This window comes from Podarcis raffonei, chromosome 1 (assembly GCF_027172205.1).
Source record: "Podarcis raffonei isolate rPodRaf1 chromosome 1, rPodRaf1.pri, whole genome shotgun sequence".
Lineage (NCBI taxonomy): Eukaryota > Metazoa > Chordata > Lepidosauria > Squamata > Lacertidae > Podarcis > Podarcis raffonei.
The window spans coordinates 48,484,175-48,501,394 of NC_070602.1; the positions used below are offsets into that span (position 1 = coordinate 48,484,175).

At 43.4% G+C, this 17,220-nt stretch overlaps 1 protein-coding gene across 4 annotated transcripts in view; it reads right to left on the reverse strand.

Annotated features, from left to right (window-relative positions):
* ZFYVE26 (zinc finger FYVE-type containing 26) overlaps positions 1-17,220 on the reverse strand; it is a 44,229-nt gene that overhangs the window by 11,995 nt on the left and 15,014 nt on the right. For all 4 annotated transcript variants that reach the window (XM_053385437.1, XM_053385428.1, XM_053385412.1 and 1 more), the window contains 21 exons: positions 16,380-16,528; positions 15,496-15,694; positions 14,229-14,492; positions 13,947-14,057; positions 12,013-12,177; positions 10,652-10,879; positions 10,189-10,294; positions 9,297-10,036; positions 8,177-8,373; positions 7,846-7,950; positions 7,372-7,494; positions 6,645-6,821; positions 6,231-6,477; positions 5,547-5,645; positions 5,093-5,250; positions 4,714-4,883; positions 4,391-4,422; positions 3,274-3,407; positions 2,178-2,398; positions 1,827-1,974; positions 772-981 (listed from right to left, as the gene is read on the reverse strand). In XM_053385437.1, the coding sequence (XP_053241412.1) occupies positions 772-981; positions 1,827-1,974; positions 2,178-2,398; positions 3,274-3,407; positions 4,391-4,422; positions 4,714-4,883; positions 5,093-5,250; positions 5,547-5,645; positions 6,231-6,477; positions 6,645-6,821; positions 7,372-7,494; positions 7,846-7,950; positions 8,177-8,373; positions 9,297-10,036; positions 10,189-10,294; positions 10,652-10,879; positions 12,013-12,177; positions 13,947-14,057; positions 14,229-14,492; positions 15,496-15,694; positions 16,380-16,528 (3,983 nt within the window). The remainder of the gene's footprint in view (positions 1-771; positions 982-1,826; positions 1,975-2,177; positions 2,399-3,273; positions 3,408-4,390; positions 4,423-4,713; positions 4,884-5,092; positions 5,251-5,546; positions 5,646-6,230; positions 6,478-6,644; positions 6,822-7,371; positions 7,495-7,845; positions 7,951-8,176; positions 8,374-9,296; positions 10,037-10,188; positions 10,295-10,651; positions 10,880-12,012; positions 12,178-13,946; positions 14,058-14,228; positions 14,493-15,495; positions 15,695-16,379; positions 16,529-17,220) is intronic.

Sequence of the window (17,220 nt, forward strand, 5' to 3'; positions counted from 1 at the left end):
TATACCTTGCCCATCTGATTGGGTTGCCCCAGCCACTTTGGATGGCTTCCAATATAATAAAAACACAGCAAAACATTCAACATTAAAACTTCCCTAAACAGGGCTGCCTTCAGATGTCTTCTAAAAGTCAGATAGTTGTTTATTTCCTTGACGTCTGATGGGAGGGCGTTCCACTACCGAGAAGGCCCTCTGCCTGGTTCCCTGTAACCTTACTTCTCGCAGTGAGGGAACCGCCAGAAGGCCCTTGGAGCTGGACCTTAGTGTCCACGCTGAACAAGGGGAGTGGAGCTGCTCCTTTAGGTATACTGGGCTTGGCACAGTTCCATAGAACAGCCTTTGCCAACCTGGTGTCCTCCAGTATTTTGGACTACAACTACCAACAGTCCCAACCAGCACAGTTGTAGTCCAAAAGCCTATCACTTGGATCTGAGTTATGGTGGGCAGCAGGTCTTTAGATGCCATAACTCAAGGGTTGGGGAGAATAATGTGGACATAGGCAATCACAGAGATAACTTGGTCCCAGATTAAATACAAACAGGACCTTTTTTAAGCTGGAAATACCGAACTCAGTTCCGGCACTCTCAGGGTGCCCAGCCATGGCCCTTCTAAGAGAACGAGGGAGGCGTTCATGGTGAGTTCCAGCACCTCTTTTTCTAGAAAAATAGCACTGAATATCAATACCCTAGCATGTTTAATGTTCTGGCTGTAGCTGTAGCTTAAATCTACCTCAGGAGAGTAGCTGTTGAGGAAGGAGGAAGACTGGATTCTTACCACTGAGATAATGGGCTTCACTGTGGACTCCAGGTACTGTATCACATCTTGGACCAGTCTTGAGCCTGAGTCTAGCTGGTTCAAGTCAAGAGGTGGCTTTAGGCACCGGCTGAATTTCTCTCTGGCAGCAGAGAGGTTGCCAGCTTTAAGACATGCCATGCCCCAGGCGTGCCATGCCCCACCTGGATCCAGGCCAGTCTTCGTGGAAACCTAAAATGAACAGGTTATTGAAAACAGTCATCAAAATATGAGATAATCTCCCCCTCAGTTTTCCATAGTCATCTTTTGTTTTCTGATGAAAAAAAAAGTACACATGTGCAATTGCAATGTCTACCTGCTCACTTTTCTTGCTCTTTTCTAGCTCTGCAGTTTTTCTAGCTCTACAGTATTCTTTTTGAGCTGCAGTAATCATGACCCAGAAGCTGTACGCCGGCTCCCTCAGCCAATAAAGCGAGATGAGCGCCACGTCCCCAGAGTCATCCGTGACTGGACCTAATGGTCAGGGGTCCCTTACCTTTAATCAGAGCTGAACACTATTGGCCTATTACTATTGTACACTATTGTGGTCACTACTGGCAGTTTTATTGGAGTGCATTTGTCACAATACTGAGAAGGTACATTTCAGATATTAAGAATTTAAGAAATCTTAATATATATTCTTAGAAACAAAGACCATGCCTAATGGGTTTTTAAAAATTTCCTATTACAGCTACAATAGAACCAAATAGTCCCCAAATTAAGCATGTCTTCAAATCCCAATAAAAGCTGACCTGTACCAATTAATCAACAAATGCTTAGTTGATTAATCTACTAATTATATAGTTGAGTTTTAAAAAAACACACCAAGCATTGGTTTTCTATATTTTATAAAACACAGAACCAAGACCAAAAGGCTAATAGGTGTCTTTGTGAGGGAAGAGATGCTTCAAGTTGAAGTTCAAACACCCCAATATTTGTGTTCTCTAAATGAAGGCAATCTCTGTGCAAAAACAGAGCAATGATTTGAAGGAGCCCTGAGGCTGTACTCCAGAGCTGCTTCTCTCCCCATGCATTACCTCTACAGCTAGCTGATAGTATTCTGCTTCCAAAAGCTGATTTCTTAGCCTTGCAACTGCTGTAGGCTGCAATATCTGATCCAGACAGGGAACACGACGATATGAGGCAGTGACTAAAATATGTAGCACATCGACTTTGCTGATGTAGCTGTTGGCGGAGTTAAAATAAGATACAAAAGTTAGAGGCAGCACAAACACTGGGATCCACCAAACTGTGAAAAATTCAGCACAGTCCTTATATAAATGTTTCAGTCTCAGCTATAGACCACTTTCTGCTGCATCCACCTCAACATGAGCCAGCCTGTCTGACTACTTTGGGAAGGCATCTCAGGAGAACCGCAGACCACTTACCTGTCACAGAGAGCTAAATCTTGGCTCATCCCAGCTTTTACAAACATCATTTTCGCACTGAAGAGAAGTTGTTTCATGATATCCATGAGGAGGCCAGCATCCACTTCGGGGTTTGTCAGCCCTCGAGAAAGCTTGCAGCAGTGATCTATCAACTGGTGACCACAGGCTACGCTGTCCGAATGGAGATTGAAGATGGCAATACACAAGGAAGCACTGGGTGCCTGAACATTAGGAGAGGCAAAGGAAAGGCAGAGGTAATTGTGATTCCACCTGAGGGCTGCAGCTGAAGAGCTAAAGTGTACTCAGCCAAAAAGACAGGAGCAGAACAATATTCTTCACTATAAAACTCAAAGAGATAGAAGAGTCTGTTGACCCCCGCTACGTTGACCAGATGTATAGTAAGCTCATAGCAGTGGAAGAACAGCAGCTTACCATAAGAGACCCAATAACCATGTCCAAAAAGGCAGGCAGCACAATATGGCCCCCTTCCCAGCACCACTACTGCCAGCACAGAGTGCAATATCCAATTTATTAGCATGACTTCGACCCTGTCCATAGGCGAGCTTACATCTGAACTGTATAGGGTCCACATGCGCAACATAATAAGCTTTAACAGAAGATCTTCAGACAGCTAAAATGCAAGCTTTAGCTTCTAATTAGAGAAGCAAATCATCTTACAAAGAAGTGCTACCACATAAACTGCTATCATGAAGTAGGAACCCAGTCAAAGGAAGAGAGAGAAGTGCCCAGCCCGCTTATTTTCTTCATTCTCTGTGCTAATCTGTCACAAATGAACTTGAAAGCCCCAACATCACCTCATTCACTTGCTAGAGCAAGGAGTGTACATCAATTATCCCAGTGCTCACTACTATTTATGCAATGTAACAGAGGATGCAATGTAACAAAGCCCAGGGATGTCATCTGGATCTCTTCTCCCTCCCTGGTGTTCTTGGGTTCCATTTCTCAGTTTCTTTTCTATCTTCTTTCCCCACTGGTTTCCTATTCTTCTTTTCTGCCCTGCTGCCAACTTTTCCTTGCTTGCCCTATCATGTGCCATACTGGAAGTCCATTTCCCCCTTTTAGAACATACACTTACCTGCTCGTAATAAAACTCAGTGCGCACAATTTCATTCTCCTCTTCTCTCAAAGAAAGAAGCCACTCAAGTTCTGTTATTTTGGGTATTTGCACCACTGCAGAGTAATCTGAGCATTCGTTATCGGAGGACGCAACTGTGGTTGACAGAACACACAAGAAATCAGGACAAGAAGTCACATGCTACAATTTGGAATCAGACATCTATTCTGACCCCTGCTCAGTAGAGGCTCTGTGAAGCAGGGTGCAAGTACAGCAGGGAAGGGTAACCCTGCTTCCAGGGGCTGCCAATCATCAGCTCTATAGCAGGAAAGGGAAAAGACATGGATGTTGTGTACAAATTGCAGCTCCTTCCTTTGAAAAAGATGATTAAAGCAAAGGGGGGAACTGGCTCAGTGCACTTCTGTTCCCTGTCAATATGGGGGGGGGACAGTCCTTGCAAATTTGAAACTGCATGCATACGATTTTCAGAATGCAATACATTTTGAAGTTTAAGGCCTTGAATAGCTCTAAGCTTACACTTCTTCTGGGATGACTGAGTTGTTTCTGCCTTGCGCACCGTAAGGGCAGATAAAGGATACTGAAAAGCTTTTCTAACCAACTTTGTAAAAGTCTATGAAGAAATCAAAGAGAAACTTGAACAACTTGGAATTAAATACAGGCACCTGTTTCCATGGAGAAAGGAAAGGGGGAGTCAGACCCTGTTCACTACCAGAACAATGTTCCATCAGCTTTACACCAGAATAATGTGGTCTTCAGTTCCAAAAAAGGTTCTCACCCTTGAAGTACAACATTACTAAAAGATAGGGCATGGGTGAGGGGTTGGGGAGTCCCAAGGGCAAATAGCCCAAGGAGTGCTCTAGCCAGTCATGACAACACAATGTGGCTTCCAAATCTTGCCATGTTTTCCAGCAAGTAATCTGGCCGAGTTAGAACAAATCCCTGTTCTCTTAAAGAAAGTAGCTGTGTTAGCCATGCAGTAACGCATTAGAAAGCTCATGCCACTATGCATTTGTTACGTCTTTGAAGATGCTTCAGGGCTTGCCCATGTTGCCCACAAGCAACGTTAACTGTGAAGTCAGTCCAGTAATACATGCCAACAAAATGCAAATCTCCTCACCTTCTTCTTGGTCCTGATCCTCCACTTTTGAACTATGAAAAGAGAAAAACACAGATGCTTCATACCTATTCAAACATGCGTCGAAAAGTTAAATTCAGTAAAGCAAGTGTTTTCATAGCATGAAGTCAAACTCTGAAGCCCTACCCATAGTCCCACTGTTGGAACTAGAAACAGGAACAGCAGGAACTAGAAACAGACTTTTCCTCCTCATTGAAACTCTCAGGGGGTGGGGAGACCCACAAGAAAGGCTAAAATGATTCACTAGTTGACAACGAAGGCTAGCATTCCAGATACAAAAAAATGGGGAAAGATTGTTTACACACATTTCTGCCTCAGGGGGCAAGTCCTCTGAGCCCTCCTTGTTGTAATAATTGTAGCACTGGTCACAAACACGAGCCGGGTTTTCCCTACACTCTTCCACCGTCATTTTCTTGGTTGAACACGAGCTGCACACCAGCCTCCCGCAGCGTCTGCAGTGATGTCGTCTATTAAACTGAGACACAAAGAAGAACCTTTAAGGGAGCAATAGCATTTCAGTGTTTACCATTTAACCCGTTCAAGACCCACAGCCATTTGGATCTTTTGGGTACAGTAGCAAATACGACTGACAGAAGTGCAGCAAGCTGCCCAAAGAGCCCACAGCAGACACACCCCTTCAAGGGTTCCAGTTACATGTCAAGTATGGCCTTGGGGGTTCCTCACCATAGTAAAACGTTCCGTTTTGCAGACCATACACGTGACTTCGGTCTCATCGGGAATCCATTGCTGTTTTGGTGGGGGCTTCTCTGGTGGCACAAACTCCTCTGGGGACACAGTTTGCTGCAGGCTTCTCTCTCTCATGCTGGAAGAATGTGTTGCATCTTGATGATAAACAAGAAATGAAACAAAAAAATTGAGAACTGAAATATTATATTTCATAAAATGTACATACCACTCGATTGTAAGTAAAAGCCTCAAATCAATCACTGCTACCCTTCAGTGACAAGGCAATGCAAAGAATGTGCTAGTAGAAGTTATTGTATGGGCTTTTTGGTGGGGCTCATCCATTGAATCCCACCCAGAATGTTTTGTTTTTTTAAACTACTACAGCAGAAAGCAGATTTAAGAGAAAAACACAAGTATGAACACAACATCCAGCCATTAGACCTTCTCTCACCAGGAGAACTAACTGGAAACTGTTCCGTCGATTCTGATTTAGACAACGTATCAGACTCGGATCCCCGACACAAATTCTCCTGCATCTGAATCACAGAATCTAAAGGCAAAAGAGAAAACCATTTTTATCTGCAGCAAAGAAGATTAGAATGATTCATCCCAAACTGGATCAGCACACGTGATTCAAGTGACAACAGTTTTTGTACAAGCAATTTACTAACCCAACAGCATGCACAAGAAGGTGTAAGGTTCAGACTTTTGCATCTAAGCAAAAGGAGAACAAGACGGATATTTAGAAACATAGGGATACTAGGCCTTCTAATGTTCTTTTTCCTCAACTCTTTTGACTACGCCATCTTAAAAATGTACAAAAAGTTGAGCCAGAAGAAGTAAGGGGCTTGGTTCACTGCCTTATGCCTTTTGAATGCAGGCTCCACTGCCACGGTCAGTAAAACACATTAGTAGTACTGCACTGTGTGGCATTAAGGGAAACAGGAGAAGAAATGGAGCAGCACAGGGGCTTTTCAGTTAAGTCGTGAGCCAAAACCATGGGGTCACAGAACCCAAAGCGATAAGGTGGATTTGGCTTAAATCCAATCTGCCTTACCAGCTGAGAATCTGTCATGTTTGGTTAAAGAGCACATGGAACATCTTCACTGATTAGAGATTTCCAAAAGCAAGTCACCTGATCTTTTCTCTTTTAACGAGAAAGGGAAGTCAAGGGCTTTCCCAGCGTACTTGGAGAGCAAGGCATCAATGTCTTCTACCGTAAAGCCTATCTCTTGCCCAACCAAGAGCTGGTGCAGTGTCTGTACAGCCACGGCTACCCAATCCACCTTCATGTTCATCAAGAGCTGCTCCAACATGAGCAGCGGCTTGCAGGACAGGTGAGAGTAGTTAGCACGGTATGGCTCAGGAAGAGTCAGTAAGACCTTGGATGTAGAAACAGAAGAGAAACAAAATTTATTTATTTCATAAAATTTATATAATGCCTGATTATTATTATTTTTTTAAAAACCCAACCCTGAAAACTCTCTCATTACTTGAGAGAAGAACCCCAAAACCCAGCAATGCAGTTGCAAATTTCACATCTGCTTACCTTTGATCCCATATAAAGGGCCTGAATTTCATTATGGCGCATAATTGTTAAGTGTTTGTAGAAGTGTGTGGTGAGATAATCTGCAAGGAAATGAGAAGCTGCCAGGCTGGGATGTTTATCAAGACACTGTTCACTTATGACCAGCTGAATGTCTGGGTCTTCTATCCTTTGCAAGAGCTACAACGAAAGTGAACAATGGCGAGTTAATTCAGATCATAAAATAATTTCACACTGCCAGCTGAAGACATCTGCAACCTAAAATTATCTGTTTAACACAGTTCTACACTGCACTTTATGAGGTTAGGTTTTCACGGCAGCACCAAACAAATATATAAACCACAATACAGGAAATACAGATAATGAGGCAGAAAAGACAACTAAAAAACATTCCAAGCACATTGGGACCTAGCAAATTATTATGGCTGCTCATTTTATGATGAAGGCTGCTGAGCAGGGCTACAAGAAGGAGGCCTTCCTGCTTGTACATCATATGACTCTACAACAAACAAGTGTCATACATGGAAGGGAGATGGGTTTGTGTCCACAGGAACCAAAGGCTCCTGGGCACATGCTTGTCATTTGCTCAGACACAGCCACCCACCAGAGACACCCACTGAATACAGGAAATCATTTTCCTCCCTAATGTGCAAAGCATCCCATTACTGACATCTTTAAGATTGCAAAATGATTTTGGAGGAGGATAAATCAGAAAAAACAAAGCAGTTACCTGCAAAGCCTTTTCTGTGTCTCCCATTTCCAACAAATGAAGGAGATGCTCTTGGTGAAGATTGATCAAATCATCTCTTGGAACAGGATACAAGTTCCCCCATTCTTCACATAATTCATGATCCTAGGATAAAGACAAACAGCTCTTTCTTGTATTGCCATCACTCTGATACTGGAAATCCGGAAAACCTTAGATGAGAAGAGCTTTCTGCAAGACCAACCAATTTATGTGTAGAAAGTTGTTCCTCTGCTAGGCAAGGAAACAATGGATGTGAAAGGTGCAGTTCCTTTCTACAGCATGACTAGGAAATAAAACCCCAACTGTGGATTTCTCAGAAGTCACCAGTTAGCCATTGCGAGAAAATAGGATGTGGGACTAGATGGGACTCTGGGCTTGGGGGAGAATCTGGGGGAAATTGCATATTGTGCAGGATCAAGCTTCCAAGGGAGGAAAGACACACAAAAAATAGCCTACCTTTGCCTCCAAAATCACTCCTACAACGGTTTGGGGGTCATCAGTGCAGGCTCTTTTCAGGTCCTGCCAGTCATGCCAGAGTGTGACATCTTGTAGACTTAGAATCTGACAAAATAAAACAAATACAACTGAACAGCCCCTTCAGCAATCTCTCTCTCTACTTTTAAAAAGGACTAAGGCAGACAACTGAACCAGGAATTATTCTAAATTACAAGTGGTCTGCTGCCAAAAGACCAGAAAGAGCCATCATTGCCTTTATATAACCCAGCAGCCGAAAGACGCCAAAAAATCTGGGAGAAATATTCTACCCCCAAATAAAATGATTTATTACCTTTTGATAAACCTGAAGCTCTCTCGTTTTCCTCTGCAGCTCAGATCTGAGTTCTTCGGGCACCTCAGGGTCACAGGCACAATAAGCCAAGATTTCTAGACAAGCCTCCAAGGGCCAGTTATCCAGACAACGCAGGGCCAACCTGCTCCTCAGCAAGGCATCTCTCACTCGGAACAGGTATTGCCAACCATCCTTACCTGGAAAGGAAGAATACACCAGAGATCTGAAGCTTGGCTTTAGAGTACTGTATGCTTTAGCTGCACAGCATTAAGGTGACACAAAGTAGGGTAGCAGCAATGGCATTAGGAACATCAAAAACTGCCTTATACTGAATCAGACCCTCTCTCCAGGGTTTCAGGCAGGAGTCTTTCCCAGCCTGATCTGGAGATGCCGGTCACTGGATCTGGGACCTTCTGAATGCAAAGCATGTGCTCTGCCCTCTGACCTACAGCCTGCCTCTTCCCCCTCTTTATAGAACCACAGTTGGGGGAATAACATGGCTATTGCTGCTTTTTCTATTTCTACTCTACCTCCACCCTACTCTCAAGCAGGCCCACTTATCAGATGTTTCCAGCTCCAGGGCTACCAGAGCAATGGCTTCCAAACCTTTCCACGCATGGACCACTTAAAAACTGCTGATGGTCTTGGTGGAGCACCTAATGATTTTTATGTCTGCCACAGCAACTGTAGCAAATGGTGCTTTATGCTGTAATTACATTCATTACTTTTATTTCTTATATTGCATTTTATTGTATTGCAATCTGCATTCCATAGAATTCCTAATGCAATAAAATATTTAAAAAATGAAAGAAGCTATATGAATACAATAAAAATAATATGCATATTTAACACATTTAATGCCACAGACAGAAGCCTGCACAGCACTGAATGAAGCATGTATACCATGGTTGGTCCATGGACTACAGTTTGGGAACCCCTGAACTAGAGGAAACATCATGGGCCCAAGTCTCAGACTGAGTGGCAAAAGCATGGTTTGTCACTGTATCCAAAGTGCCTCAACACATTTTCTATTTCCTTCCAAAACTAGATGACCGAGTCGTCAGTTCCTGGTCTGCAGCCCAAAGTGCCATTTCTATGAGAAAATTAATCCCTTCTTTACCATCAGCAGCAGCACAGCTGAGTACGGCATCCTGCACGGTGATTAGCTCTTCTGTGTCCTGGCTGCAGAGATTCAAGATCTGGAGGGCTCTGGGCCAGTCCCCTGTGCTGAGAGCTTGCTCAAAGTTCTCCATCAACACCTCAACAGCCATAACAGAATGCAACCCCAGGAAGAGCAACGACACATAAGGCTTGCCACAAAGTGCACTAGCCAAGCCTTTTCCCTCCTCCTGAGGGTCCTGAAGGGGCTCACACATGGCAAGAAGAAAGCTCTCCAGAAATGGAAACTCCTTTAACAGCACTTCGCATTCCTTGGCAATGTGCTCTATAGACAAGGGCGCTTCCCGTTTGCCTCGAAAGTCCATCCACAACAGGCCCTGCTTGGGGGTCTTCTGAGCCTTTGACACACTAAGACAAGCCATGGCAGCTGTCAGTTTTGACTGAGATTTCAAGAAGGCGAGGGTGGAAGCTGTGAGCATGTGCTGGTTCTGGTCAGGCAGAGTGGGAGAGGGATGCCCAGAAAGGTCCTCAGAGTCCATGGCGGGATTGTGGACTGGCACCTCCACGTCAGGCAGACAGTGATAGGCATGCAGGTGTGCCAGGCTACTAATGTTGGTCAAAAGGATCCTGGTCTGGTTGCTTTGCCTGGTGCAGCACAGAGGCAATGCCTTACAGCAGCAGCTGATGATCACTTCTTGCACATTTAGGTTCAGTTCTTCTTTGGCCAGCAGCAAAGACAGCCTGCACAATTGAGGAACAGAAAGTACAATAAATTTAGCAGTACACTAAGTGCTGCATTAAAGAGAGTGAGTGGTATACAAGGTAAACCCAGGTTTGCTATTGATCGTACACAATACATCAGCCCAGCACCCGTCGTTGAAGAAAGTCAGTACCTGTCAGGAGCAACCTGTCTCTCAAACAAAAGCTGGGATAGCAAATGGGGAGGACTCTGCTGAAGTAATAGGAAAGGGTTTGCCACTCTTAACTCCGTAGATTGATCTAGAATTAGAGAAAGGATATTGTAAAAGTGTCATGTCAACTTGATTCCGCGCTATGCTCCTAAAATCTGCTCTTGGCATGCAGCAATGCTGCATGTTTTTGAAACAAACTTCTTAGTGCTCCCGTTTCTGCTGCACAGATGCAAAATAGGTTACTTTAGAAAAAGGTTGTCCTAGGCAGAGAATCAGTGACACAGGTACAGGTAAAGTTACCCACTAGGACCTGGGAGACTAGGGTTTAAATCCCCACTCAGCCATGAAACTCACTTGAGGCTAAGAAACTAGTTCCCCCACCCATATTGATATTTCTTGAATTAAAACTTGGATTAGCTTGGTTCAATGGTGAGAGATCTCCCACCTAACTCTGGAGTGAGGCTTCGGAGGAGAACGGCAGCCAGCCTGTTAATATAGTCAAAGAAGCTTTGCACGTAGAGGTTTTGCACAGGGCTCCCTTCAAGAGTCTGAGCATGTTGCTCCAGGGTTCTCAGCAAGAGTTTGAACTGATTAGAAATGGGATGTGCCTCCAATTCCGCAGGTTTCAAAGAAGCCTGTTCTGCTAATGCGGCCAGCAGGTTCCCTCTGGAATCTATTAATACCAAAAGAGAAAGAAAAAGATTAGAGGTGAAATGCTCTCTCTCACAGAACACAGAATCACTCTTTATTTCTATGTATCCCCTATAACCCTTTCCATTCAAGTGAGAGCCAGTGTGGCATAAGGGTGAGAGTGTTGAACTAGGACCTGGGAGACTAGGGTTTAAATCCCCACTCAGCCATGAAGTTCACTGGGTGACCGTGGGCCAGTCACTGCCTCTCAGCCTAACCTACCTCACAGGGTTTTCTGAGGATTAAATGAGGAGGGCTGAACTGTGAATGCCACCCTGAGCTCCTTGGAGGAAAAAAAATGGGCTAGAAATGCAATGCGCAAATAAGAAATAAACAGTCTGTCTTGGTACAAACATTCCTTCCACCAGCAGGTGAAGTCTTGAGGAAATTTTACATCTAAGAATGTTAAATGGGAATAATTCAGAAGCACTTTTATCCATTATTTTGTACCAGATTATGAGGTAGGTATTTATGACTTGATCAGGGTAAATTTTAAAAACCCAATATTTAACATTTTCCTAGAAAGATATACTCATGTTGAATAAGAATTATTTCAGAATTTTCCAAGTAATCTAAAATTGGGGGCTAAATTTAAAATTTAAATATGGAGAAACACATACCGTATTTTTTCATGTATAACACGCCCACGTGTATAAGACGCCCCCGATTTTGGGGGACTACAACTTAAGAAAATGGGGGGAGATTGCCTTGAGTTGTTGAGCTTTTTTTGGGGGGGATTGCCTAAACTCACTCACCTGCCTGACCTACGCTGCCACTCGCACACGTCGCAAAAGCCACCTATCGTTTGTCCCCTCACCAGTAGAAGCCACCAATCGCCCACCCAATTGCCGCAGTGAAAGCCAATCAACAAAACAGCCCTTGCAGCAGCCACCAATAACACGCCCAATAGCCACTGACAAACTCCAGCTCACGGCAGCAACCAATGCCAGGTCCCCGCTATGCACTATCTGTGTATAAGACGACCCCCCATTTTCACATAATTTTAAAATAAAAAACTCATCTTATGCAGTACAGTAGTTCAAATCAAAAAAAAAGTTTGAGTGATTTACTTTAAGATAGCCATTAAGATACACACAGACTCATGCACACACTTACCTGAAGACTCTTCTACATGTGCCAATCTTTGAAGGATTTGGTCAAAGTCTTGTGATAAAACAATCAGGCTGGTAATACAGTTCTCAGTCAGGACAGGGTAACAAGTCTGCATGAGGTCAGCAATGCTGCAGTGGAAGTGATTGCTTATTTTCTCATCGGAGATTTCTGTTGGGAAACAAGATGCAAGAGTCAATTAATACCAAACCTGAATGTTGTTTCAAATATGGAATAGATATGTGAAGGACACATGAAGGGGCCTAAGTGGCATAACTGAGGCTCACTGTTGAGCTGAGTCAATGCATCATGCAGACAGATGTCTTGCATTGAATAAGACCATTGCTCCATCTAGCCCAGTACCATCGAATGATTGGCAGCAGCTCTCTGAAGCATCAGCTCAGGATCACTAAAACTCCCAACTTAGATTCTCTCTGGTTTCCAAGGGCCGATTCACATATTCAATTTTGCTATCTGGAACTCAGCTTCCATGAACACCAGGTGTGGGGAACCTGGGGCCCTCTAGACTTTGCTCCCATCAGCCCCATTAGCCCTAGCAAGCATGGCCAACAGTCAGAAATGATGGTAGCAGTAGTTCAGCAACATCTGGAGAGTCAAATGTTCCCCACACTTGATGTGCACCAATATTTGTGAGGGTTTTTCCTGCTTGGGTGCCCACCAGTTGGGCAGTGAACAACAACTGCTGAAACTACACTCACAACAGAACGAAGATTCAATATACAGTTCATAGCCGTAATCTAATAAGGAGAGTCCTTCTGAATAAAGTATGGGCAGTGGTAAAACTGCTCCCCCATGCCAATATATATATTCAAAGTGTACAGCCAACAAGTCCTTTAACACAGTCATCCTGTTCACATCCCTCAACTAACAGCCAGAGACCCAAATGATGCTTTTCAAATGATGCCTTGGGCCTTTAGCTGCTGATTCCTATTTTATCCTACATAAGGTGTATGGAATATTGACACTTGAAACAACTTCAAGCAATTAACAACAACAAAAATACATTTTGTGTCCACTCTCTCCTGTACAGCCTTGAATAAAAACCATAGCTGAGAGCTTGCTATTCAGAGGAAAGCAAGCAAGCCTTCCTTGGGATTCTGTTGAAATCAGCAGATATCTTATGCTACCCTCAGAAATCACTGCAACATAGGATTCCTAAGGGACCCACAGTGACAATACAAAGTGTATCTAGCGTGGCTAAGAGTCTGTGATAATATACCTAAAGCAATACTTTAATGCAGACACAAGCCCAAGAAAAACCTTATAACCAGCTTAATAGAATGTAGGTCTGCATCCGTCCCTATCTTCTTGCTCAGGTTAATTAAATACATTTATATACACTTTTCCTAATGGTTCACGGTGGCAAACAACAAGCACACACAATCACACAAGCAAGCAAAAATATAAAAGCCACATAAAATACCTGTTTTTAAAAAATGTTTAAAACCAGCAGCAGGAAATGCAAACATTAAATTCACAGAGCAAACAGTCAAATGAAGTCAGTGAACTAAGGTGCAGCAAAACAGACGGTCAAAGGCTGAAAGCCTTTCCAAAAGAGTAAAGCTGCCATCAGAAGAATGGAGAAAGGAGTGGTTTTCAGTTATTCCCCCTTGCCATCCAGCCTCAAGATGCCCCACACCTAAACTTACTCTGAATGAGCAGATGTAAGGTGTGAGAGGGGGCTGCAAAGAGAAGAGGGATTCACAAAAAATGCTTCTCTCCCTTTTCCACTGACAGAAGCCTTACTGTCAGCTGAGCAACGCCACAGGATGCAACCCTAAATCTTCATCCTTCAGCCAATGTCCAACAGAGAGGAAGCCAGATGAGCTGACCTTAGGAGGGAGATCTATAGCCCAGGGGTGACTCTCAAGAATCGGTCCTCGAGGTGTAAGCGAATGAATGATGTTTAAATCAGTTACCTGATTTAGGCTGCCCTTGTGATGTGTTGATGATTTTACTTATTTGTTGAAGAACTGCTGGGAAACCCCTCATGCCAAGAAAGCCCTGGAGAACAGAATCAAGTCTTCGGCCTGGTTTCAGATGCAGAAGGCAAAGAAAGAAAACACAGGAGAGAGAGAAACTAATTATGCTGACAGGATTACATGCAAAGTCTATGGTGGCCATAGCTGTTGTAGTTACTTTTAGTGCTAAACATTTTGTTTTTCAAGGTCAAAGCACCTAAACAGAGGAGAGAAACGTACCCTTAGTTTCAAGGCTGTTATGCAACTTCCTATCTGCCGTCTCCAAGAGCTGCTTGCAGGTTTTCCATAAGTGGCACTGAGTAGACGCCAAGTCAAAGAGAGCCATAGCGGAGGGGCAGAGGCCCTCCACAACATTTCTCAGAGGATCTGTATGCTCTAGCTGGAGACTGTTGGCCCAGAAGCTCTCTTGGAGCATAGGGACAAGGCCTTCTGAAGGGGCAAGGAGCTTGTTGGTAACATCCGAAATCGTGTAGAACACCATACCTTGGGAAACCAAGAGAGAAAGCTTCATTAATGACTTGAGGCCACAGTTAACAGGCAACATGGGATTTCAGTCCTGAATATATCAGACCCCTCCCTAGGTTCCACTCTCATTTTTGTCCAAAACTGGGAGTGCACAGCTCCCTTTCATGCTTAGTGTGGTTTTACATGACAGAGCAGAGAACAGAGGCTGCTTATTCCCTCACTGTATCCAATACCAACATGGATTCCTTACTTGCATGTTTTCATTTGTCCCTCATCACTCTTATGTAAGCATAACCCCACTTTGTGTGTGTGTGTGTGTGTGTGTGTGTGTGTGTGTGTGTGTGTGTGTCCCCACATACTCTATTACTATGATTAACAAAACGGAACATTTTTTATTTATACTGCATATATTTTATATATTTTATTATACTTCTCGTTTCTGAACTGCTGTGTGATGCTTTTATAGCACTCTCTTCATTTTACTGTGATCAGGAAAAAGTGAGGGACAGAAGACAATTGACAAAATGTGCTGCAACCAAGAGTGCCTGACGCAAACATAAGGAAAGTAATTTCTTGCTGAGCTACTCCCCTTGCAGCATTAGTTTTAGAAAACACCTGTGACAATCTTCTTGTTTAGACACCCTTCAGGGGCGGTGGGGGCGGGGAGAGACACTGAATTTCCAACAGGCCTGCACAGCTTTCGTCCCTTCAAGCCAAATCCAGACCGCCAGCTTTGGACTGCAGCCCATCGGGGGCTTGCTTGCACCCACTCTATGTTTGCAGTCCCAGCAGGCAGAAAAATCGATAGGGGTTGGGGTTTGTTTATTTTTAAGCCTATGTTGTATATAGCCTGTATTTAGTTTGGTGGGACACAAAGCAGATTATATAGTAAGCTACAGTTTAATTCCCTTGAAAGTCATAACCGTGCCGTGTGTGTGTGTGTGTGTGTGTGTGTGTCTGTCTGTCTGTCTATATCCCCCACCCATTTTCCAAATTTTAAAGCCAACAGCCAAGTCTGCACCTGCTGCTGCAGCACTTCCAATGGCCTGCAGTGTTGAACGGCCACTTCCAGACTGTTTGAGGTTTCCAGATCCCTCAGATGACTGGTGCTCAATCTTGTGTTCCACTTTTGCCAACTCCTTGATCACTTCTTGGTAACGCTCCAAGAATATCAGCTCACCATAGGAAGAAGACGCCTCCAAACTAAACATAATCGCCACCTGTCATTGTGGAATTGAGAGAAACGACATACGTATATATTAGGCTGGATAAGTATTTTTTAATCAATGTTCCAGATGTTCACTTGGCGGGGGGGAAATGATAAATTCTCCTCCACTGGCAAGCTCTTCTTTCCTTTTTCTGAAGTTCCTATCAAAACACAGCATAGATCCATAAATTTTTCTAGAAAGATCAGTGAGGCAAATAAAGCTACTGCTACCAGGTTTTCTACCGCTGACAGGCTGTGGGTGAACAACACATTTCCAATATTTGTGTGTCTCCTGCTTCTCCCGTCCCAAACTGAATTTCCTTTATTATGTAAACAAAATCTTTTTTTAAAAAAGGGAAGAAATTATTAACTTGCAATCATATCTTAGATATAGAAGGATTAGTAAGCCCATAATATCTTTTCTGGAAGAAGTCTAGACTTAAAACAATCAATTTCCTGAACATTAAAAAAAAAATCCCTACTAGATCTGGCAGGGGAGGAAGCGGACAGGTAGGAGAGGGCCATTTGCCACATCAAGACTGTAGATGCAGGGTCAGTATGCAGAATGGGCACAGAATAGCTAGAAACCATGGGAGATTAATCCCACGGCTGCTCTGGACATATAATGGATGCACGATAACATCCAGGAGAAACCAGCTACTTTCAAAACAAACACCACACAGTGGCTATTGAGTTACCTGATGAGCTTCTACGTAGTTACCCCTCAAGATACAGGCAACAAGAAGAGATTCAGGTGGGGAAAGCATCATTGGGATGAGGGAGTTCTGTTGAGGCTTTATCCTGTATTCTACATCACTGCAGCCAGTTAGTGAACTCTCACTTCCATCTAAAAATGGAGGGAAGGTGGAGGGAGGGAGATGTAACAGTTATCAGGTAATCACTATTGATTCTGAACTGGGGAAGATGTACACAAAGTAAGCAATCAGTGCCAACTCCTGCTGTTTTGGGGTAATTGCAGAACATTCAAGAGGTTTTTAATTAGTTAATTAAGTTTAAAATGTTAATGTATGTGCTGCCCTTCAGCATTTTTAACCAGGGTGGCCAACAGTTGATAAAGAAATTAATAATAAAACCCTTAAAAATTATATCTCTGCAACAGAATAAAAATTAACACTTCAGCAGAATTTCAGAGGAGAAAATAAAGAATATCTTCTATTATTATTAATATACTGTGCTTCTTTTGAGGGTGATAGGGTGGTTTACAACACAAAGGTGAAAACACAAAATGCATATAACAACAACAAATAATATTAATCCCCTCCTACAAACACAAATGAATAGGCCATGCATTGTTTAATCAGCCAAAGGCTTGGTTATAGAGAAACAGTTTTTGCCCAGCACCTAAAGATATGCAGTGAAGGTGCCAGGTGAGCCTCCCTGAGGAGAGCATTCCACAAATGGGGAACCACTGCAGAAAAGGCCCATTCTTGCGTTGCCACCCTCTTCTCCTAACTCTTGAAAGACATATGAGCAGGCAGTAGTCATGTCATCATGGAGAAGGCATTTCATGGCAAGCGA